This window comes from Mizuhopecten yessoensis, unplaced genomic scaffold (assembly GCF_002113885.1).
Source record: "Mizuhopecten yessoensis strain PY_sf001 unplaced genomic scaffold, ASM211388v2 scaffold11081, whole genome shotgun sequence".
NCBI classification, from domain to species: domain Eukaryota; kingdom Metazoa; phylum Mollusca; class Bivalvia; order Pectinida; family Pectinidae; genus Mizuhopecten; species Mizuhopecten yessoensis.
The window spans coordinates 131,595-157,183 of NW_018408870.1; the positions used below are offsets into that span (position 1 = coordinate 131,595).

Consider the following 25,589-nt stretch of genomic DNA (forward strand, 5'->3'; position numbering starts at 1 on the left):
TCAAACATCAAAATAGAGGGTATACTTCATCACTCATACGGTTTATAAGTATATATATTTACTTCTTCCTTCTACAGACAGCGTCAATGCTTGACAGTCTTCACATGTGTTTTCTCGAATCATATGTGTTTCACACGCGTAACACTCATCAGACCGCAAACAGAGTTGCTAAAACGCTCAAACTTAGTGCACGAATTTCACCACCATAACACTCGTAGAATGCACCGGAGATAAACTTTTTTTCCAGCAATTATTTAAAGTAAGGATTATTATTTGGAGAGGAGTATCAGAAGACTTTATGTAACCCACATGTGAGTGTCAGAGATTCTACTTTCTATTTGCGATAACGAAACTATATAGCGGAAGCATGCACCGAAGTATGCGCACGCACCCCGAACGGAAGTGGGTCCGTCATTTCGTTCTCTGGACAGAATTAATAAGCCGCTCGGCTCTCGCCAAGAGCGGCTTAAAAAAACACAATAAAATTAAATCAACGAAAAAGATCTTGATCAAAAGTGTTGTGATACTGTCGTATGGAAGGTAAGAAAAGTACCACAATAACATTGAATCAAAAGAAAAATGTCCTATTGTATCATCAGACATACACTGTGATCGATGTCCTATTGTATCATCAGACATACACTGTGATCAATGTCCTATTGTAACATCAGACATACATTGTGATCGATGTCCTATTGTATCATCAGACATACATTGTGATCAATGTCCTATTGTATCATCAGACATACACTGTGATCGATGTCCTATTGTATCATCAGACATACATTGTGATCGATGTCCTATTGTATCATCAGACATACACTGTGATCGATGTAGTATCGTCAGTAACCAATCGTGATAATACCCTTAATGTATTATACAACAAGTATGAAGCAAGTTATTTTCAAAATACACGTGGTCGTTTTTATCGTCGCTTCCTGAGCACTTTCTTGCAATATTCCGTCTTCGCGTATTGCAGAGTTATCTTCTCTTGTGAGCAGGTACTGATTGTTACGTCATTGGTTTGTGTGAGAAAATTACATCGTTTTCTCAAATATTGATGACGTTACTCTCACAAACCAATGACATAACAATAGATACCTGCTCACAAGAGAATGATAAGACGGAATAATGACAACTTGAGCATTGGCTCCATATTTCAGTGGAATATCGATTTATCAAAAGACATTTTGTCGACATAACTGGTGTAATATGATTGTATCATCGTTAATTAATGACGTCACATAGTTCATGACGTCATCTTGGAAAGTTTGCTGATGATGCATTTTCACTAATACTTGCCCATACTTGCTAAAATGGTCTTCGATACGTTCCGACTATACATAACAGTTCATGCCAGTCTAGTTTAATTCATCTTAGCTCCACGCAACCAAAATGTCTAGATTGGTTTGTTTTAAAAATCAAAAAGATAGTTATCAACGAGGTTGTATACATTGTAAATGCCATGCACCCAAACATAGAAAATACAGCATGATATTGTAATAGGTAGACGGATAAACATTGATCCTTTATTCATATACATGTATATATATAAATGTATGTGAATAGTAATACTATTTTGTAAAAGAATTATGAGGTCACTCTCATTTAAGAGGAATATCAGGCATGAACACTTTCACAATAATAAACAATTGTGTCGTTTGAACAAAAAATCACCTTAATTATCAACCAGTATGTTATAAGTCCAGCCTCAAGGTAGACCAACATCTTTAACCCTTTCACCCCTATGTAACTTAAGTGAACTCTACCAGGCAATGCTTTGGATGAGCCCATTATAGTCTACAGTGATGAAAGGGTTTAAGACATAGGCCCAGCCTTACAATAGACAAAGATAACCTAAGACATAGGTCCAGCCTTACAATAGACAAAGATAACCTAAGACATAGGTCCAGCCTTACAATAGACAAAGATAACCTAAGACATAGGTCCAGCCTTACAATAGACAAAGATAACCTAAGACATAGGTCCAGCCTTACAATAGACAAAGATAACCTAAGACATAGGTCCAGCCTTACAATAGACAAAGATAACCTAAGACATAGGTCCAGCCTTACAATAGACAAAGATAACCTAAGACATAGGTCCAGCCTTACAATAGACAAAGATAACCTAAGACATAGGTCCAGCCTTACAATAGACAAAGATAACCTAAGACATAGGTCCAGCCTTACAATAGACAAAGATAACCTAAGACATAGGTCCAGCCTTACAATAGACAAAGATAACCTAAGACATAGGTCCAGCCTTACAATAGACAAAGATAACCTAAGACATAGGTCCAGCCTTACAATAGACAAAGATAACCTAAGACATAGGTCCAGCCTTACAATAGACAAAGATAACCTAAGACATAGGTCCAGCCTTACAATAGACAAAGATAACCTAAGACATAGGTCCAGCCTTACAATAGACAAAGATAACCTAAGACATAGGTCCAGCCTTACAATAGACAAAGATAACCTAAGACATAGGTCCAGCCTTACAATAGACAAAGATAACCTAAGACATAGGTCCAGCCTTACAATAGACAAAGATAACCTAAGACATAGGTCCAGCCTTACAATAGACAAAGATAACCTAAGACATATACAGATCTAGCGTCAATACAGACAGAATTGGTAAAAAATATTGCTTCAGATTCAATATAGAAAATAAATAAATAAGTGACATTACTTAAAATTTCTGTCACTATAGACAAAACTACTTAACTCATTCACCCCTAAAGACACATTTGAACTCTTCCAATTCAAAGGTTGGAAAAATGTATTATGACATGTTAGGGCTGAATGAGTTACAGATATGTGATCCAATGTAAAAAGTGGCATCATTAGTCTAAGCAGACTTACAGACCTCGTAAACTAAACACACACATAGAGCAGTGAACGCAAATGACATAAACAAAATCGAATATAACGTTACCCAATGAAGAATACAGGATAGCAGCATATTGATATAAATCACCTGTAAACATGAACAACGGTATAAATGTTATATAGCTTGTCATACTTTAGAAGCAAATGACCAGCTATTGTTATTTTCAGGAGTTCACAAGACGTCTGACGTCATCGCCGGGTGTGCTCATCAAGTGTGACATGTTAAAAATATTGCACAACTGGTGCGACGTCATAAATACTGCCTACACAACTTCACAAATTCTTTTCTTCTCGTGTTATACCGTTGAACTCTCGTTATCATGACAGATATGAAGTTCACTAATAAGAGTTGTCTACAAGTCACATTTTACACCTTTGTGTGTATAGGCTTCACTGGTCATTTGTCTGATGATGATGACAGAGTACAAACCGTACTAGTAGTCGAAACGTCACATAAAAACACGTATAGGTTGTGTAACAAGACATTTTTCATAATCCATAATTACCAACCTGAAGAAAATGTTAAGAAATTACACGAAATCAGTGAAATCTTGCTCAATATGAGAAAGGACAAAGTTAAAGATGTAGATGACCGTCGGTGACGGGATTTCTTCAATCTGTTTCACTCCCTAGGGAGGTTTTCCACACAGTGAATTGAGTCTTACACAAAGTATGATGTTTCAGCACTATATCTGTATATTGACGGTCCGAGTACCCGATTTAACTGCACTGTGGTGGGTCATCTCATGGCATTTACCACCGTAGATTGTCTCAGCGGATATTTTTTTCCTGATAATTAGATTACCAGATATTTCTTAAAGCGACCATCTGCCCTTTTAAATATCAATGCGTGGAACACAAATATTGCGGAAATATCACATGACACATTCCTTTCGGGAGCACTTCGCTAATCTCTGGAGGTCGAAATTCATCCCATCTATGCTTCACGAATCAGAAATTCATCCGCCATTTTGTTTGTTTGATTTAGTGTCCACCACCGAGATCCCAGATTGTCCGTACGGCAGAAATACCGAACCCGGATCCTTGTCGAGGCGCGATACCGCCTCTTTGAAGAAGTCATCGTCAATATTCGCGAGTTGTCTCCCGTAGACCGCTGTCCGGTACAGGAAGTACTCGGTGATGTACATCATTTTGGGCGTGGTGTAGTGGAATGTGATTGGCAGTTGACTACAGCAGTTCTTGCCCTAATAAACATGGAGAGAACACACGTCATACACTATATATAAATACACACATACAGAGATAGGATACAGCACGAGGTCAGAATACAGATACAATATACCGGTAAACAAATAGGTGATAAATACAAATGGTATTCTATATGTTATACTCCAGAGACCAAAACGGCTTTAATATCAGTGTGTCTGACATTTTGCGGTATTCTGTATTAATATTCATGCGCGAATTAGTGTGGAAACATATACCACAAACATCAGATAACCGCAGTATATGCTTCAGTTAAGACAATCAATACTCTAGTAAATGATTTCAAAGACGTCAGTGTTATTAACAAAACTTTAATAAAAACAAAATTTATTAAACGTCAATGTGACGTTTCAAGTGTCCGCCATGTTAGCTCATTGGTATATGTTGGCCCTGACAACAGATATTAATGAGCTAACATTTATTTCTCCTTTATTCAAATGATTTTTGCATCATGATAAGACTTTCAGATGATTTGGCGTTTCCGAAATCGTCCACTAGATAAGTAAGATGTACGTACCGATCTAGCTGGTTTATGAGGGTACTGAAGTAGAAACACCGGAACAGGTCCTATAATATAATTTAATATACTGAAGGCGTGAAACGTCTCCCGTCCGAATTTGTCTGTCGTAGAGTAGGGCTTGACTCCTACTGTCTCCAGACAGCGCCCGACGTCCACATCCTCGTCGTTCCCGTCTCGCTTGCAGAGGCCTTGATCCAGACCGTCCTCCACGAGCATGCGCAGTGCCGACTGACTCATGATGTATCCGGCGCCACCGCTCATGTAGCCTTGTTTTAAATGCATTTTTAAATGGTGACCGAGATATATTGGTTTCTTAGCGTCACATTTTGACAAAAGAAGTTTGAGATTTTCCATGACAACATAAGTATCATCGTCCGCCTTCATAAACCACTGGTAATTATTTACATGATGTCTATAAATATAATTGATCATTGACATCGTCTTTCCCGTTAGGTGACTCCTCGAATCCTGAATGTTAAACGAAATCGTCATGGATAACTTTGACGGCGATGACGTCACAAAGAGAATCTTGTCACACCTTTTCCCCCACGTATCGTTAACAGCTTTGGCCTTCGTCAGTAGGTTATCCGACGTCGTGGCGATGAAACAAAATATCTTGACCTTTTGGACAAGGTCATCTGCTACTGACGTGTTCACGAGAACTGAAAAATAAATGATGAAGTTATTAAGAAACTATTTTGTTTGTCTTCAGGGGTATTTTTCAGGTTACATGTTACAAAAAAGGTTTTCCAATTACTCGTCCCCAGATGGCATATACAACAACGAACATTAACAGACTGCTCACGTAACCCGGTCTTCTGTCAAACAATAAAATGTTATATTTTCGGATTCTTGTCACTAAATTTTCAGAAATTGCTCAAAATCCTCTCAGATGAAATGTATGCCCACTTAAAATTGTCAACTAGTTAATTAAAAACAATGACGTTAGTAACTGAAAGTATAATCAAACGTTACAAAAAAAACACCAACGGGAAGACCGTGAAGCGGTCTCTTGATACAGGTTTAGTTAACACAGAAAATAAACTAGGTATAGTTAACACAGACAATAAACTAGGTTTAGTTAACACAGAAAATAAACTAGGTCTAGTTAATACAGACAATATACTAGGTTTAGTTTACACAGAAAATATACTAGGTATAGTTGACACAGAAAATAAACGAGGTCTAGTTAACACAGACAATATACTAGGTATAGCTAACACAGACAATAAACTAGGTATAGTTCACACAGACAATAAACTAGGACTAGTTAACACAGACAATAAACTAGGTATAGTTCACACAGACAATAAACTAGGTATAGTTAACACAGACAATAATCTAGGTCTAGTTAACACAGACAATTTACTAGGTTTAGTTAACACATACAATATACTAGGTTTAGTTTACACAGAAAATATACTAGGTATAGTTGACACAGAAAATAAACTAGGTCTAGTTAATACAGACAATATACTAGGTTTAGTTTACACAGAAAATATACTAGGTATAGTTGACACAGAAAATAAACGAGGTCTAGTTAACACAGACAATTTACTAGGTTTAGTTAACACAGACAATATACGAGGTTTAATTAACACAGACAATATACTATGTCTAGTGAACACAGACAATATACTAGGTTTAGTTTACACAGAAAATATACTAGGTTTAGTTGACACAGAAAATAAACTAGGTCTAGTTAACACAGAAAATATACTAGGTTTAGTTAACACAGACAATATACTAGGTTTAGTTAACACAGACAATATACTAGGTTTAGTTAACACAGACAATATACTAGGTTTAGTTAACACAGACAATATACTAGGTTTAGTTAACACAGACAATATACTAGGTTTAGTTAACACAGACAATATACTAGGTTTAGTTAACACAGACAATATACTAGGTTTAGTTAACACAGACAATATACTAGGTTTAGTTAACACAGACAATATACTAGGTTTAGTTAACACAGGCAATATACTAGGTTTAGTTAACACAGAAAATATACTAGGTTTAGTTAACACAGACAATAAACTAAGTCTAGTTAACACAGACAATATACTAGGTTTAGTTTAGACAGAAAATATACTAGATTTAGTTTACACAGGCAATGTACTAGGTTTAGTTAACACAGAAAATATACTAGGTATAGTTAACACAGACAATAAACTAGGTCTAGTTAACACAGACAATATACTAGGTTTAGTTTACACAGAAAATAAACTAGGTATAGTTAACACAGAACATATACTAGGTATAGTTAACACAGACAATATACTAGGTTTAGTTAACACAGACAATATACTAGGTTTAGTTAACACAGAAAATATACTACGTTTAGTTAACACAGGCAATATACTAGGTTTAGTTAACACAGACAATATACTAGGTTTAGTTAACACAGACAATATACTAGGTCTAGTTAACACAGACAATAAACTAGGTCTAGATAACACAGACAATATACTAGGTTTAGTTTAGACAGAAAATATACTAGATTTAGTTTACACAGGCAATGTACTAGGTTTAGTTAACACAGAAAATATACTAGGTATAGTTAACACAGACAATAAACTAGGTCTAGTTAACACAGACAATATACTAGGTTTAGTTTACACAGAAAATAAACTAGGTATAGTTAACACAGAACATATACTAGGTATAGTTAACACAGACAATATACTAGGTTTAGTTAACACAGACAATATACTAGGTTTAGTTAACACAGAAAATATACTAGGTTTAGTTAACACAGGCAATATACTAGGTTTAGTTCACACAGAAAATATACTAGGTTTAGTTAACACAGACAATAAACTAAGTCTAGTTAACACAGACAATATACTAGGTTTAGTTTACACAGAAAATATACTAGATTTAGTTTACACAGACAATGTACTAGGTTTAGTTAACACAGAAAATATACTAGGTATAGTTAACACAGACAATAAACTAGGTCTAGTTAACACAGACAATATACTAGGTTTAGTTAACACAGACAATAAACTAGGTTTAGTTAACACAGACAATAAACTAGGTCTAGTTAACACAGACAATAAACTAGGTCTAGTTAACACGGACAATATACTAGGTTTAGTTAACACAGAAAATATACTAGGTTTAGTTAACACAGACAATGTACTAGGTTTAGTTAACACAGAACATATACTAGGTTTAGTTAACACAGAACATATACTAGGTTTAGTTAACACAGACAATATACTAGGTTTAGTTAACACAGAAAATATACTAGGTTTAGTTAACACAGACAATATACTAGGTTTAGTTAACACAGACAATATACTAGGTTTAGTTAACACAGACAATATACTAGGTTTAGTTAACACAGACAATATACTAGGTTTAGTTAACACAGACAATATACTAGGTTTAGTTAACACAGACAATATACTAGGTTTAGTTAACACAGACAATATACTAGGTTTAGTTAACACAGACAATATACTAGGTTTAGTTAACACAGACAATATACTAGGTTTAGTTAACACAGACAATATACTAGGTTTAGTTAACACAGACAATATACTAGGTTTAGTTAACACAGACAATATACTAGGTTTAGTTAACACAGAACATATACTAGGTCTAGTTAACACAGACAATATACTAGGTTTAGTTAACACAGACAATGTACTAGGTTTAGTTAACACAGAACATATACTAGGTTTAGTTAACACAGAACATATACTAGGTTTAGTTAACACAGACAATATACTAGGTTTAGTTAACACAGACAATATACTAGGTTTAGTTAACACAGAAAATATACTAGGTTTAGTTAACACAGACAATATACTAGGTTTAGTTAACACAGACAATATACTAGGTTTAGTTAACACAGAACATATACTAGGTTTAGTTAACACAGACAATATACTAGGTTTAGTTAACACAGACAATGTACTAGGTTTAGTTAACACAGAACATATACTAGGTTTAGTTAACACAGAACATATACTAGGTTTAGTTAACACAGACAATATACTAGGTTTAGTTAACACAGACAATGTACTAGGTTTAGTTAACACAGAACATATACTAGGTTTAGTTAACACAGAACATATACTAGGTTTAGTTAACACAGACAATATACTAGGTCTAGTTAACACAGAAAATATACTAGGTTTAGTAAACACAGACAATAAACTAGGTTTAGTTAACACAGACAATGTACTAGGTTTAGTTAACACAGAACATATACTAGGTTTAGTTAACACAGAACATATACTAGGTTTAGTTAACACAGACAATATACTAGGTCTAGTTAACACAGAAAATATACTAGGTTTAGTAAACACAGACAATAAACTAGGTTTAGTTAACACAGACAATATACTAGGTTTAGTTAACACAGAACATATACTAGGTTTAGTTAATACAGACAATATACTAGGTCTAGTTAACACAGACAATATACTAGGTTTAGTAAACACAGACAATATACTAGGTCCAGTTAACACAGACAATATACTAGGTTTAGTTAACACAGACAATATACTAGGTCTAGTTAACACAGACAATAAACTAGGTCTAGATAACACAGACAATATACTAGGTCTTGTTAAACAGACAATATACTAAAGCTGGGGATTTCAAAAATTGACCATGGTGTACAATTGTATCAGTTATAATGTCGAAGAAGATTTTCAGTCGGATTTTCTACATGCCTTAAAGTATTTTCCCTTCTTTTTAGAACATGAAAAAGCCAAAATTAGTTTTCCTGCCTTAGAGTAACTTCCCCTTTAAAGTAATGTATCTTTCAATGTTTATTTTTGTTGTTTTTGTTTGTTTTTGTAGGATTTGCGACCAATACATTGGACACACGTGTTTTAATGCATTGCATTTGTATTATTGGATGACAACACCGGTAATGAGTAGTCTTTGTCAAGATCGGGAGTTCGCTCGCTGCAGTACTGCTGGCCCTTTTCTTATTCCTATTGATTCACGCGAAACTTAGACTGTATTCTCACGGCATTCAAAGTATTTTTACACAAGAAAAACAAAAGAATAAGCAAATATTAAAAGAACTAAATCATTCTAAAACTCCCCATAGTGGGTCTGGCTTTGATAAGAAAAGACTATTCTACATTTAAAGACGAACGTTCATCTACCAGTACTTGTTTGAAGCAAATGTTTTATCTTGAAGGCATTAGAGACAACTTTGTTTTAAAGTTTGTAATCTGATCAGTAAAGCATATACCATTATCAATAGATAAGTTAACGCCATTTCAATCAGTCCGACTGGAGTGATTAGACACCTTGATATATGACATTCAAATTTAAATGTCTGTAAGTCTGTACCGTAAGGAGTGAATATTAGCCGTTTAACCAATTATATAACAAAAATGACAAAAAAGAAAATAAGCGTCCATTTAAATCAAAATTGCCCTGAAAGCTTAAAGATCCAATTTTATATATAAAATCTGTGCAGTTCGTTGAACTTATTTTCTTTTTATGTACATGTAACATAACCATTTCTTAAAGCAATATTGCGTTTTTGACCTTTGTCGGTTTTCGTTTACTTACAACGCTTCGTGTGCAATGCCCCGTGTTCGCCATGACTTTTCGTGTTCTCAAAATGTTTTACATAAAGGAAAATATGATAAACGGAAGTCAAACAGTGTTCAGTTCCTCAGAATAAAGTGACAGAAAGTTCCGTGTGGTGTGGATATTAAAATATCAGGTTTCTCTCAGATTTGACCGAAATAAACCTAAGGACACTCATAATATCTGAAATTCTACCACAAAATTAGTTAAATCTCTCAGAAAAAAAACGACACGAAATTCGGTTGGGTATTAAAAGCTCCAGTTTCAAAGCACGGCACAAACGTTTTTTTGCCAACGTACATGGTTTTAAATGGGGCCGGAAACACTATCACAGTACGTAACGCTTGATTGACCATGATCGACATGTCGAGCTCACGCGCACTTGTCCGCAATGTCGATGATAACGCGCGTAGTTGTATCAATGTAATGCTCATAGCTACACCATCGATACCAATAGAGTTACGCCCGCCATACGTCGACAGTTACACCCGCCATACGCCGACAGTTACACCCACCATACGCCGACAGTTACACTCGTCATACGTCGACAGTTACACCTGCCATACGCCGACAGTTACACCCGCCATACGCCGACAGTTACACCTGCCATACGCCGACAGTTACACCCACCATACGCCGACAGTTACACTCGCCATACGTCGACAGTTACACCTGCCATACGCATAGTTACATCTGCCATACGTCGACAGTTACCCCCGCCATACGCATAGTTACATCTGCCATACGTCGACAGTTACACCCGCCATACGCATAGTTACATCTGCCATACGCCGACAGTTACCCCCGCCATACGCATAGTTACATCTGCCATACGCCGACAGTTACCCCCGCCATACGCATAGTTACATCTGCCATACGTCGACAGTTACACCCGCCATACGCCGACAGTTACACCCACCATACGCCGACAGTTACACTCGCCATACGTCGACAGTTACACCTGCCATACGCATAGTTACATCTGCCATACGTCGACAGTTACACCCGCCATACGCATAGTTACATCTGCCATACGCCGACAGTTACCCCCGCCATACGCATAGTTACATCTGCCATACGTCGACAGTTACCCCCGCCATACGCATAGTTACATCTGCCATACGCCGACAGTTACCCCCGCCATACGCATAGTTACATCTGCCATACGCCGACAGTTACACCCGCCATACGCATAGTTATATCTGCCATACGCCGACAGTTACACCCGCCATACGCATAGTTACACCTGCCATACGTCGACAGTTACACCTGCCATATGCCGACAGTTACACCCGCCATACGCCGACAGTTACACCTGCCATACGCCGACACTTACACCCGCCATACGCCGACAGTTACACCTGCCATACGTCGATAGTTACACCCGCCATACGCCGACAGTTACACCCGCCATACGCATAGTTATATCTGCCATACGTCGACAGTTACACCTGCCATACATCGACAGTTACACCTGCCATACGCCAACGACAGTTACACCTGCCATACGCCGACAGTTACACCCACCATACGCCGACAGTTACATCCGCCATACGCCGACAGTTACACCCACCATACGCCGACAGTTACACCCGCCATACGCATAGTTATATCTGCCATACGTCGACAGTTACACCCGCCATACGCATAGTTATATCTGCCATACGTCGACAGTTACACCTGCCATACATCGACAGTTACCCCTGCCATACGCCAACGACAGTTACCCCTGCCATACGCCGACAGTTCCCCCCCCCATACGCCGACAGTTCCCCCCGCCATACGCCGACAGTTACAGCTGCCATACGCTGACATAGGTTAATACCATTTTGCCTGTTGCTATGTTCGGTGAGTTCTATTGATTGTCCAAAATAAGAAAACATGAATTGTGCATGATAATCGTTCCCAAGGCGTATTAATTTATACAGTAGCATGACACTATAAACTGACCCTTTAGGGCCATATTGTTGTCAGTAGTAACCGTTGTCATAGGACCTAGACTATCTGATGACGTACACACGTACTACCACAACAAAATGTCCAGCATACCAACTCAGAATACTATTTGTGCTAATCCTTAAAACCTCGCTTCTCGATCTCCAAATACATGTAGCAATTACGCGTATATTCCATACATCAATGCGCATGCGCACTCTGCTACCATGTATAACCTACTTGTATCGTCGTCTTCGATGTCCTCGGGGCGATAGCTCTGTATAGAAGAAAGGTCATTCGGTACGTTTTCGTAGTCAAACCATATTCCTGAAAAACGAAGACGTCAGTTAAATATAAAAGCGTAAAGTTACAAACACTGGTAATGAAACATACATAACACAAATATACACGTATAGTGTGTTAATGTCGTGGTACATCTAAGCAACACCACGATCCTCAAAACAACCAAACATTTATACAACGGATGTGACCAAACACAAGTACCGGAAGTAAGGTGTTGCCAGCAACATCCGCGGCCCGTGTACGAATGATAACTAACCGTCCATCGTTGCGGACCATGTCTTCACAGAACATGATATTTTCATCACGTGATACAATTACTGCATATCGATCAAATTATTACTTTCTTACGAAAACCAAAGTATCAAGTTTATAAATGTTTATCGCCCAAGCAACATTACATTATCAAGGTCACGAGATTACATAGGGATCGAATCTGGATTTTTCAATGTACATGCAAGAATGAACGAGGGAGAGTTACTTACACACCACACGAGCGGCCGGGGCTCGTACTTCTATCAAACAACCACAGAACTTGTAACACAGCACAAAATCAAGTTTGAAACTATAAAGAATGTAACACCCCTGCAACGCAATGCCATGACCAAGTTCGATGAGTTAAGTATTAAACTCTATTCTGTTTTAGACCTGTAGTTCTGAACAGGACTGAAAATCGAATAACGCATGTTAGCGTGTTATAAATCTGTATTCGATGTTACGCATGTTAGCGTGTTATACATCTGTATTCGATGTCACGCGTGTTGGCGTGTTATAAATCTGTATTCGATGTTACCCATGTTAGCGTGTTATAAATCTGTATTCGATGTAACGAATGTTAGCGTGTTATAAAACTGTATTCGATGTCCCGCGTGTTAGCGTGTTATAAATCGGTATTCGATGTAACGCATTTTAGCGTGTTATAAATCGGTATTCGATGTAACGCATTTTAGCGTGTTATAAATCGTTATTCGATGTAACGCATGTTAGCGTGTTATAAATCTGTACTCGATGTTACGCATGTTAGCGTGTTATACATCCGTATTCGATGTCACGCGTGTTGGCGTGTTATAAATCTGTATTCGATGTTACCCATGTTAGCGTATTATAAATCTGTATTCGATGTTACGCATGTTAGCATGTTATAAATCTGTATTCGATGTTACGCATCTTAGCGTGTTATACATCTGTATTCGATGTTACGCGTGTTGGCGTGTTATAAATCTGTATTCGATGTCACGCGTGTTAGCGTGTTATAAATCTGTATTCTATGTTACGCGTGTTAGCGTGTTATAAATCGGTATTCGATGTAACGCGTGTAAGCGTGTTATAAATCTGTATTCGATGTTACCCATGTTAGGTGTTATAAATCTGTATTCGATGTTACGCAAGTTAGCGTGTTATAAATCTGTATTCGATGTAACGAATGTTAGCGTGTTATAAAACTGTATTCGATGTCCCGCGTGTTAGCGTGTTATAAATCGGTATTCGACGTCACGCGGGTAAGCGTGTTATAAATCTGTATTCGATGTTAACCATGTTAGCGTGTTATAAATCTGTATTCCATGTTACGCATGTTAGCGTGTTATAAATCTTTATTCGATGTTACGCATGTTAGCGTGTTACAAATCTGTATTCGAAGTTACGCATGTTAGCATGTTGTAAATCTGTAGTCGATGTTACGCGTGTTAGCGTGTTATAAACCTGTATTCGATGTTACGCGTGTTAGCGTGTTACAAATCTGTATTCGATGTTACGCGTGTTAGCGTTTTATAAATCTGTATTCGATGTTACGCGTGTTCGCGTGTTATAAATCTGTATTCGATGTTACCCATGTTAGCGTATTATAAATCTGTATTCGATGTTACGCATGTTCCCTACGTCGTCATTGGTTGGATCATGGTCACGTGGGGGTCGGTGATTTGTGATATTTAGCGTGTTATAAATCTGTATTCGATGTTATGCGTGTTAGCGTGTTATAAATCTGTATTCTATGTTACGCGTGTTAGCGTGTTATAAATCGGTATTCGATGAAACGCATTTTAGCGTGTTATAAATCGGTATTCGATGTCACGCGTGTAAGCGTGTTATAAATCTGTGTTCGATGTTACGCGTGTTAGCGTGTTATAAATGTGTATACGATGTTACGCGTGTTAGCGTGTTATAAACCTGTATTCGATGTTACGCATGTTAGCGTGTTATACATCTGTATTCGATGTTACGCGTGTTGGCGTGTTATAAATCTGTATTCGATGTTACGTGTGTTAGCGTGTTATAAATCTGTGTTCGATGTTACGCATGTTCCCTACGTCGTCATTGGTTGGATCATGGTCACGTGGGGGTCGGTGATTTGTGATATTTAGCGTGTTATAAATCTGTATTCGATGTTACCCATGTTAGCGTATTATAAATCTGTATTCGATGTTACGCATGTTAGCATCTCCTAAATCTGTATTCGTTGTCACGCATATTAGCGTGTTATAAATCTGTATTCGATGTAACGCATGTTAGCGTGTTATAAAACTGTATTCGATGTCCCGCGTGTTAGCGTGTTATAAATCGGTATTCGATGAAACGCATTTTAGCGTGTTATAAATCGGTATTCGATGTCACGCGTGTAAGCGTGTTATAAATCTGTGTTCGATGTTACGCGTGTTAGCGTGTTATAAATGTGTATACGATGTTACGCGTGTTAGCGTGTTATAAACCTGTATTCGATGTTACGCATGTTAGCATGTTATAAATCTGTATTCGATGTTACGCATGTTCCCTACGTCGTCATTGGTTGGATCATGGTCACGTGGGGGTCGGTGATTTGTGATATTTAGCGTGTTATAAATCTGTATTCGATGCTACGCATGTTAGCGTGTTACAAATCTGTATTCGATGTTACGCATGTTAGCATGTTATAAATCTGTATTCGATGTTACGCAAGTTAGCGTGTTATAAATCTGTATTCGATGTTGCGCGTGTTAGAGGACTGAAAATCGAATAACGCATGTTAGCGTGTTATAAATCTGTACTCGATGTTACGCATGTTAGCATGTTGTAAATCTGCATTCGATGTTACGCGTGTTAGCGTGTTATAAACCTGTATTCGATGTTACGCATGTTAGCGTGTCACAAATCTGTATTCGATGTTACGCATGTTAGCATGTCGTAAATCTGTATTCGATGTTACGCGTGTTAGCGTTTTATAAATCTGTATTCGATGTTACGCGTGTTCGCGTGTTATAAATCTGTATTCGATGTTACCCATGTTAGCGTATTATAAATCTGTATTCGATGTTACGCATGTTCCCTACGTCGTCATTGGTTGGATCATGGTCACGTGGGGGTCGGTGATTTGTGATATTTAGCGTGTTATAAATCTGTATTCGATGTAACGAATGTTAGCGTGTTATAAAACTGTATTCGATGTCCCGCGTGTTAGCGTGTTATAAATCGGTATTCGATGAAACGCATTTTAGCGTGTTATAAATCGGTATTCGATGTAACGCATTTTAGCGTGTTATAAATCGTTATTCGATGTAACGCATGTTAGCGTGTTATAAAACTGTATTCGATGTCCCGCGTGTTAGCGTGTTATAAATCGGTATTCGATGTCACGCGTGTAAGCGTGTTATAAATCTGTATTCGATGTTACGCATGTTCCCTACGTCGTCATTGGTTGGATCATGGTCACGTGGGGGTCGGTGATTTGTGATATTAACTTGATGCTTCTATTTTTAGAAACAGCATGGTGATATTAACTGTATGATGTCATTTCAATTTTAACGTCAAAATATTCTCTTCCAAATGCAGTACTTTCCTCCAGATAATTTTCATACGTTCCATTGTGTTGAAACATTATTTTAACATATAATATAAAACTTAAAGAAGACTTTCATTTCGACTGAAATTTCTTTGTTATTACGAACGTAAAAACTACGTTTATCTCGGATGCATTTCATTGTGGTCGAACTTTCTTTGTTATCACGAACCAAAAAACACGTTTATCTCGAAGGCGAATGTAATTCATGCGCCATCTGTATGGGAAAATATAGATTTCATAACATCTACAATCGTATACATGTACATTTTAGTCATGAGAAGTTCTTTAATCATTGAATGACAAAGAAATACGTAATCGACGTAGGATTATTTACATGTACCACGTGGTATACAGCGATTGTACGTGTAGATACTAGATACCAATACAATGTGTTTGTAATAGCTATATCAATCGCTCTGCCCGTCTCTGTGTACATATATGACGTCATCAGAAGGAAGTGGGCCGTACCAAACGATGGTTAGCCTGTTAACAGAACGATATTTCCGGGCAGAGTGTCATGCTTACGTGTCCAGTTCCCGTATTCAGGAAACCGTGTCCAGGCTCAAGCATGGATTCTATACTCAAACCTACCTTTGGTACATGTAACTCACTTCCATCACGACAAATGTACAGTAAATATTGAAAACATGATCAGCCTATAAGTCTCTTCAATTTTTCAAACTGTGACAAAATAAGGTCTTTTATTCATTTATAACAGGACCAAGAAATAAGGCTTGCGCCCAAAATCAATGCTTGAGTATGAGAACGGTTCCATGACTACGGGCCCTGTTTACGACATTTTAGCGAGATGGTACTTTGAAGTAGCGTTTAGTGGAACAATCATCCGTTGACACCGTCCCCACGCGCGTGACCTTAATTATTGCGATGACGTAAAACAAACAAAAATATGATCAAAACATCCAATGGCAAAGTTATGTCACGGAATAGCATTTAAGATTAAATCTTAGTCCGTGGTCATATAAAGTCTTATTACGTGTATAGCTAAGGACCTTTAACTTCAAAAGCCATGCCCTGGAGTAACTTGGACAGAACGAACAGCTGGGCGCTATAGCCACTGATGTAATCATGGCCGTTCTGAAACATGTCGGTATTAGAGTCACTAGATCACGTAACCCGACAGCCCCGAACATGTATACATTAAAAAGGTAGTTTAAAGACAGCGAGGAAGACAATAGGTTCTGTCCCCAGGCCGGGACATACAAAAGTCCAATTAAAGACGGTAGTGTTTATTCCCTGTTAAGCGTTCAGCATGTACGGTCATTGCAACAATTTGTTCACCCTTGTCAGGATTATGTGACCGGGCGGAATGCTGTGCTGGGTTCCCGGTAGAGGTACGAGGATCTTTAGATACGAAAAGCGGGCTATGAAAGCTAGCTTACTCTTCGGTAAACCGTGTACAGTGTTGTCAGAGCTTACTCTCCGGTAAACCGTGTACAGTGCTGTCAGAGCTTACTCGCCGGTAAACCGTGTACAGTGCTGTCACAGCTTACTCTCCGGTAAACCGTGTACAGTGTTGTCAGAGCTTACTCTCCGGTAAACCGTGTACTGTGTTGTCAGAGCTTACTCTCCGGTTAACCGTGTACATTGTTGTCAGAGCTTACTCTCCGGTAAACCGTGGTGTCACTATTCAATATCACACCTTTGTAACGTGTTATTCACAATCCGTCGTTCAGTAAAAAAACAAATATCACAATTTAATTTGTCTATTCTTTCAATATGGCATCTGTGGCGTGCATATGAATTATAACTCTATACGATATTGTTTGGTTTCCGTTGCTAAGTGAGAACCAAAAAACCTTATGCAATAATCATGCGTGACGTATATTTAGTCGATTAAAACTATAATAGTTCAGTGAAATGGTCCATTGTACAGGCAATAGGATGTGTTTGCATTTGTATTATTGCTTTGACTGAATAAACAGTTCTGTTTTTGGGTAGTATCCCGGCGCTCTGACATGAGGAAGTTTGCTAGAGACGGAAATTAAGTAAGCGTGTCAGTAAAAGCTAAGAAAAGAGAAATGTAACACCGAAAAGGGCCATTATGTAAATCAGTAAAATCACCCAAAAAAGTATCAATACACAATTCTTATTGGAATATGATAACATGAAGAATTTGAAATATATAGAATGATTTAATGAGGAATGAACTTAAGATTTATAATCTACTCCGCAAAAACACACTACATGTATTTAAAAAGTGACCAGTCCCGCCTTTTCTGTAGATTTGTGTCGTCACTGTATTGTTCCTTGTGACGTCACAGAGGGTAATAACACAAATGTTTTATACATTCATGTGACGGTATTATGCAACAATTCATAACAATCTAGACATAATAACATAGAAAGTTCTCTATGTAGCGTGTACTCCCCCTATTGTGACGTCATTAGCAATCATATGACGTCACAAATTCACGACAATGCAAAATGCCGCTGTAAGGTCTTGATTTTGGCTGAGTATATGACAACAAAGCCTCCGTGATTTCCATCTGCCTTTTAGGAAACTCACCACAAATCGCTTAGCTCGCTTCATACAACTCACAAGTAATGGTGAATCCTCCACACATTTTATAGTGCAGCAGAATTACCTAATCTGACAGAGACAACTGGGTAATTTTCCGTAAGGAATCCTACTATTTTAAGGTCGTATAACCCTAAAGAACCCAAACGTAGTTAAACACGCAATAGCCTTGCTCAAGTCCCTGAACACGGTTATATAACTTTGTAAAGAAATAACCTTACTCATGTCCGAAAACGAGGTTGTATTAAAACAACGGACCTTATCGCAGTTTTACTAGCAATAGCCTTGCTAAAGTCCAGTAAGGTGGCTGTATTCAAAGGGAAGGATCCAATCGATTCAGAACAAATCATATATCATCAGAGAAATAGCACAATACAAAGGAATTGACGTCGGGTCGTATCGACTCTACTTCGAATACACAATGAACACTTGTGTGTTCGCGGGTACATATTGTTACATTGTATAGAACGACACCAAGGGGATATCTCTAGATGTATAACGGTTTTAAAAACATAGGACCTATATATATTTTCATTTATTTTAAACGAAGAAAAACTCTCATTCAGAATAAAAATCGAATATAACCTTTATTTACTAGTTTTGTATTTTACAACAATCATGAAACAAGTTATTTCAACTTATATTAATCACTCTTGTTGCCCCGGATGTTAGCGCGCAGGGGGTGTTAATGGAGGAGGAAACTGGAGCACCCGAAGAAAACCCATATAATCTGGCAGGAGACCTAATACCTTTTCATGTCCGATCGGGAAATCGAACCCCAGCCGCCTTTGAGAATACAAGTCGAGTTCCCCATGGGTAGTAATGGGAATCATCCAAAATCCCCTCTTAACAGTTTCTTGAGCAATCGCGTTCCTTCGCGTTCTTCGCGTTCCTTCCTAATCATTTACGTTATTGTGTGTCACTTGCTACCCTCTAGTATTCCTGTTTCATCCCTAATTCACTTCCTGTATTTTTAACCACTATCTTATAAGAAAAACAAAACTCAGTGCAATGTTTGACGTAATCAAAATTACATGAACTTCATCAAAGAATTTACTGTTTCAATTCATATTTCGCACCAAAAAATCATCAAGCCTAGATGACAATGGAACGCTATTTCAATAACTTTCTTAATAAATAGCAGTGATGGGTCAATAGGAAATTGCGAAAACTTCCGCTTCTCGATACACTTCTGGGTTTACTGTTCACGTCAGTTTCGCACTAGAAGGCTTTACAAATTTTCCGGGAAATCTATATATTTAGTGAGCGGCATGGATGATAGCTTGGAAAGTGTCCATGTTTCGACACAAACCCCTGAAGCAACAAAAATACTCGCTAGTCGCTGCACACTAGGAATGCTCTTAAAATTGATACCGAGTCTTTATCTTAGATAGCTATGTGTGGTACACTGCTCAATGTTGATACCCGAGGCGTTTTAGAGCTACAATAGTGTCCGGAAGGGGGCGTTACATGACGATCTGGTGTTCGGTGAGGTGTGACATACATCTATACTGTTAGGTTCCGAAATTGAGCAGTCTACTGTAATGCCGTCACGTCTATTGTATGTTAGATTAATGTAGAATGTGAACCACACAATTTCAAATGCACAGAAAAGATAATTTGACTTAACCTGCCAATGCCACGTTTATTATGTAACAAGAAAAGGAGAAACGCACGACCAGACAGAGATTCGAACCCGGAACCCTACGAAATTATTGATTGATTGATTGATTGGTTTTACGTCCGCTTCACTACCGAGTAGTTCGGTTATCCAGCAGACTCCCAACGAAACGTACCAAATACCTTTTTATAAGAGTGGGGGAAGGTGAAGCGGATCTGGACTGGGTCGATCGCTAGTTGTTTAGATCGTCCGTCTAGAGTTCGGCCGGTCTCGGGTTGGAATCCCGGTCTGGCCGTTCATTTTTGCTGCCCGGCTACCTACCCTTGGTACATGTACCTTTTTATGACTAACACAAATGTACCTGTTTCCAGCGACGAAGATATCTACGTACAATCTCCGTATCTGCCTAATGGACACAATATTACATTACAACCACTATGTCACCAGGTATAGAACCAGTCCACACAGACAGGAGATAACGGGCAGATAACAATTGTATAGGCGAAGCAGTGGTTTTTGGTTGTGTTTCACTAGGGCTAAACATATTGAATATCGAAGCCTCCACGGAATATTGGAGAATCATGTTGCGACCGCGGTTACTTCCGTGTTACCAATTTAATTATTCAAGACCTTTTCTGCAACGGAGCTCATTTCTTGTAATTGAGAGGGTTTTTTTAAAGTTTAAAACGTCGTTTTATATGTTTAAATTAAATCGATTGGTGAATATAAAACGAACCATATACCAATACCACACCAAAGTGAATCAGTAATTAACGTTACAGCCGGAGTAATCAACTACCTCCTACTGAAGATATGGCATAAGCTAAACCAGAATGAACACGATCCAAAATTCTATGATCTTAATCTAACTTTTCATAGGGTAGTTTTTGAAACGTACACTGTGGAATGTTTTACCGCAGTACGAGTTCACCAAAGTATATATTAACTAATACAGTGTCATGTCAAGTTACTGACCTAAAGAGGAGCTTAAATAATCGCAAATAACATAAGGGCATGCTACTTGTATACGTGGCTGAATGGTCATGTCATGTTCTGCTTTATAGCCAACCCTCGATCTAGATTTAGGATATCGTCTCATTAATTAAATGTTGATATTAATTGCAAGACATTCTAACGTCAAACGCAGAATCAGGATGTGTACCCAATGAAATTTGAGAAAAATAGGAGAGGAATTCCATTCTATCCTGATTTGTTGGTTTTATAGCGATTTAAGGCACATATTAATCAAACAATACTATTACAGAAAAGCCTCCATTGTAGGTGATCGTAACCCCTGGAAATCGAGGTTGTATCTAAGGTACGATGGACATGGAAATACAAGATAAGCACTTTGTTTTAAATAGACGAGACAGTTTCACTGAAAGGGGAATTTTGACGGGTCTCCTAACTTTTGATATTTCGAATTCGCCGGACCACAGAATTGTCTATTGTTAAGGGGTATTAGCATTGTTTAATATATGTTTGGATGTTGTTTGGAACTTGTGTGTATAAAGAAGAGGAGTTTTCGTATTCTGTACATAGCACATGTACATTTTTTTTGGGGGGGGGGGGGACATATACTCATTTTTTTCAGTTTGTTTAATTTACACTATAACAAAAAGCGAGTATTTGACAACATTATGAGTAGGCAGCTACACGCTACTACATGCTCCGCTTTTGCAGATTGGTTTCATCAAGGTTACCTCTGTGCACTGACGGCCTTAGGCCATGTGAATACAGAATCGACCTGAAGACATTTTATAAATTCCATGTACTGTTATAAGCTATAGGAGGCCCATAGATCTTAAAGTGTAGGGTTAGATACGTACCACAAATATAGTAGTATACAGTTGTTAACGGTTTAAGTGAAAATATTGACAAAAGGGATTACGTTATTAGGATCACCGACGATAATGTACACACAGCGGTACTCAGTTATAATTGGAACGGAGGACATTTACACCATTATATATAACGTGTGTCAATCGGCTTCCTCTTCGTGTGGAGGGGGCGGGGGCGGGGAAAGGGGAAGGGGCGGGGGGGGGAGGGGGGGTCTTCAATCCAGAATACAAAACTCATTGCTGTTTTCAATAAGATAGCTCTGTCGGGTAGTGCGATAATATAATGATCTGGAGTCAATGTGTCGAATCCTGGTCAAGCCCCCTCGAAATGTTACACTCCTAGCATTGTTGTGACTTACATTTTGTCTAATTCTTCTATATTGTTTTCATTCAATTCTCACAAGGTATGGTTTTCCGTCCAGAAGTGGTGTATCTAAGCTATAGTCCTGCCGGAAAAGTCAGTATCGCAGTGTGAAGTGACAGTTTTTGGCAGTGGTACGGTGTATCGCTCAGATACGTCAATAATACCCGAGAGCTGGAAATGGTACATTGTAACAACACGTCACAAGATTTTCAAATTTCTCTAACAAAGAACTTGAGTATGCTAATTTTCTATTCTTACAAAGATATATTATACTAGATTCAAGCAAGATATATAAATTTGCCGAAGTAATAATATTACTTTTGATTTTACTGTTGGTCACGTTTAGGTCAAGAAAGCTATACTTCCTTCCACATTCTTTTGAAATACCTCCAAAATGACCCCACGGAGAGATAGCATAAGCATACAAGTAGGCACATCTTGGTGTTTTTCAGTAGCGATCCCAAACGACAGCTAGAAGGCGGAACAGTGCCCTTAGTAAGGCGGTTACCATGTTTCACGAGGACGAATAATCATGTTTCCCTACTGTAGGGGGGGGGGGGGGGGGGGGGGGGGGGTGTCATGATGTTTTGCTGCCCGTCAAATGACCAGTATCATCCAATCACACACGCTGTTATAAAGCTGAGCTATACTAATCTGTGTAGTAAGGTTAACGTCCAGTCAACAGTCACGTGTGTGTTCTATATATGTACAGTAATATCGTTATGTTAATAAAACTAGATATATCTATTCCAAAAATAAATCATGAAGGCATTGGTAAAGACTGATAACATATTGTCACGTAATGAAATTTAAACAGTGCCGCAATTTCAAAACAAAGCGGACATGGAAAGTAAAAATCACCTACCGATGATACTATATAACTAGGGGGAAAGACGGCAGGAACACTCGCGATACATATTTCCTTAAAATAACATTTTTATTGTCACGATTAATTTGTTAGTATGAGAAATCATTATCCTATTTATTTTTATTAAATGTATTATGCCTCACTTTTAACTAAGACCAGGACAGAATCTACATGTTGTGGGCTTCCAATTTCCTGTTGTTGTTTTTTTCGAAAGATATCTAAAAGGAAATTGTACAGTGCAATTTCTGAAAAAAATCAATTCATTGAATAATAAACAAATTAGACATTTAAACAATTAGATAGAGGAAATTGGAAATACATATACATTCTATCTGATCTACGCAAGATATTAAGTTACAAGAATGAACAAGGGACAGTGATATTTACTAAAGTAAGATATTTTGTAATGCTGAAAACTTTTCAAAAAATAAAATAAAAAAATATATTTAGTTTTGTCATAATGGACCCTCAAAATAACCATATCCGACCTTGTTTCAGGAGTGATACATATACAAGAGCCTGTCTTATCAAAAAAAATATTTTTTTTCTCAGATCAATAAATCATATTCTTACATACATTTAAAGCCGTATTTGTCATTACTCCTGGAATCCGATTTATATAGGCATTATTTCTCTTGGGTCAGTCTACTATAGCAGATAAGATTCAAGATTGAACAGGCTTTCTGTTTCATATAGGTCTGATCTCGTCAGGAATAAAAGGGTTTGAACAAGTTCTATTTCGTAATGACCACAGAAAAGAATAGTATAGGCAGCTCTGATATCTCAAACGAAAATTGCAGATCTAATTCTATAATGGCGTTTTAAGTGAAGTTGTGTGGGGTTATTTGTACGAGGTTCGGGAACGACCTTGACGGTGGTATTTAACAGCTCGACTCGCCTTACACGTTCTACAGTGTGTAATAATAGTCGGTTGTCGTTTATATGCCTTTATAATGGACACGTGCAGACTGTAAACAGCGCAATGTTTGATGTTCACTTCAATGGGTTTTCGTAGAATTGAATATCTTGTTTAAAGCCGTCGAATAGGCAATGGTTATTATGGCAAGCCAAGTTGTCATTTATTCATGGAGCAATGTTGATCCAGTACTTAACCAAATTATATAAGATATCTTATATATTATATAAGATATCTTATAAAAGATATAAGATATCTTATAAAAGATATAAGATATCTCATAAACTTAAAATAAGATATCTTATATGTTTATAAGATATCTCATATGTTTATAAGATATCTTATATAATATATAAGATATCTTATATCTTTTATGAGATATCTTATAAAGAAAGGTAAATAAGATATCTTATAAAATATATAAGATATCTCATTTATTATATAAGATATCTTATAAAGTATGTAGGATATCTCATAAAGTATATAAGATATCTTATATAATTAAATAAGATATCTTATATAATTTGGTTAAGTACTGGATCAACATTGCTCCATGCATAAATGACAACTTGGCTTGCCATAGGTTATATCTCCTGTCGGTCAGTCACACGACCCCCCTCCCTCCATTCAGAAATACCATTTTGGTTCAAGTATGATATTGTATTAATTTTCGCACTCTACTCGGCTATAGTTTTTACTTAAAATTTGATTTTATATACAATTGACATGTACGCTATCACGCGTGATGAGGTCAATAAAGTAATTATAATCATAGCAATGGTGGATCTATTGGCGGTTTCTTAACTCCAGGAACCACAGAATAAAGATCTTGGGACAGTGGAATGTTCTCCCACAAACAGACATTTTTCTGAGTTTCAGGAACCACAGAATTATGGATCTAGGATTAGTGTTCTCCCACAAACAGCCATTTTTCCTGAGTTTCAGAACCACAGAATAAGGATTAGGAACAAGGGAAATTTCTCCCACAAACGGTCATTTTTCTCACTTACTTTAAAATTCTAAATACATCTTGCTTTGTCTTTGGACGCCATATATATACTACAATGCAGTAAACGTGTAAGGCTAGGAGGGAGAGGGGAGGGGAGCCTTCCGCAACCCAACCAGTCTGTCGAGCGCTTGTGATCAGAAAGGGAAATAGCCAAAGATAGATAGGGG

At 37.6% G+C, this 25,589-nt stretch overlaps 1 protein-coding gene across 1 annotated transcript in view; it reads right to left on the minus strand.

Moving 5' to 3' along the window:
- Window positions 1–1,039: 1,039 nt before the first annotated feature.
- The window catches only part of LOC110465478 (glycoprotein-N-acetylgalactosamine 3-beta-galactosyltransferase 1-like), a 26,380-nt gene continuing 1,830 nt past the window's right edge, over window positions 1,040–25,589 (minus strand). Inside the window, exons 2-4 of the mRNA XM_021521314.1 lie at window positions 12,394–12,480; window positions 4,639–5,303; window positions 1,040–4,099 (exon numbers count right to left, since the gene is read on the minus strand). Coding sequence (XP_021376989.1) covers window positions 3,854–4,099; window positions 4,639–5,303; window positions 12,394–12,480 — 998 coding nt within the window. The 3' untranslated portion in view covers window positions 1,040–3,853. The remainder of the gene's footprint in view (window positions 4,100–4,638; window positions 5,304–12,393; window positions 12,481–25,589) is intronic.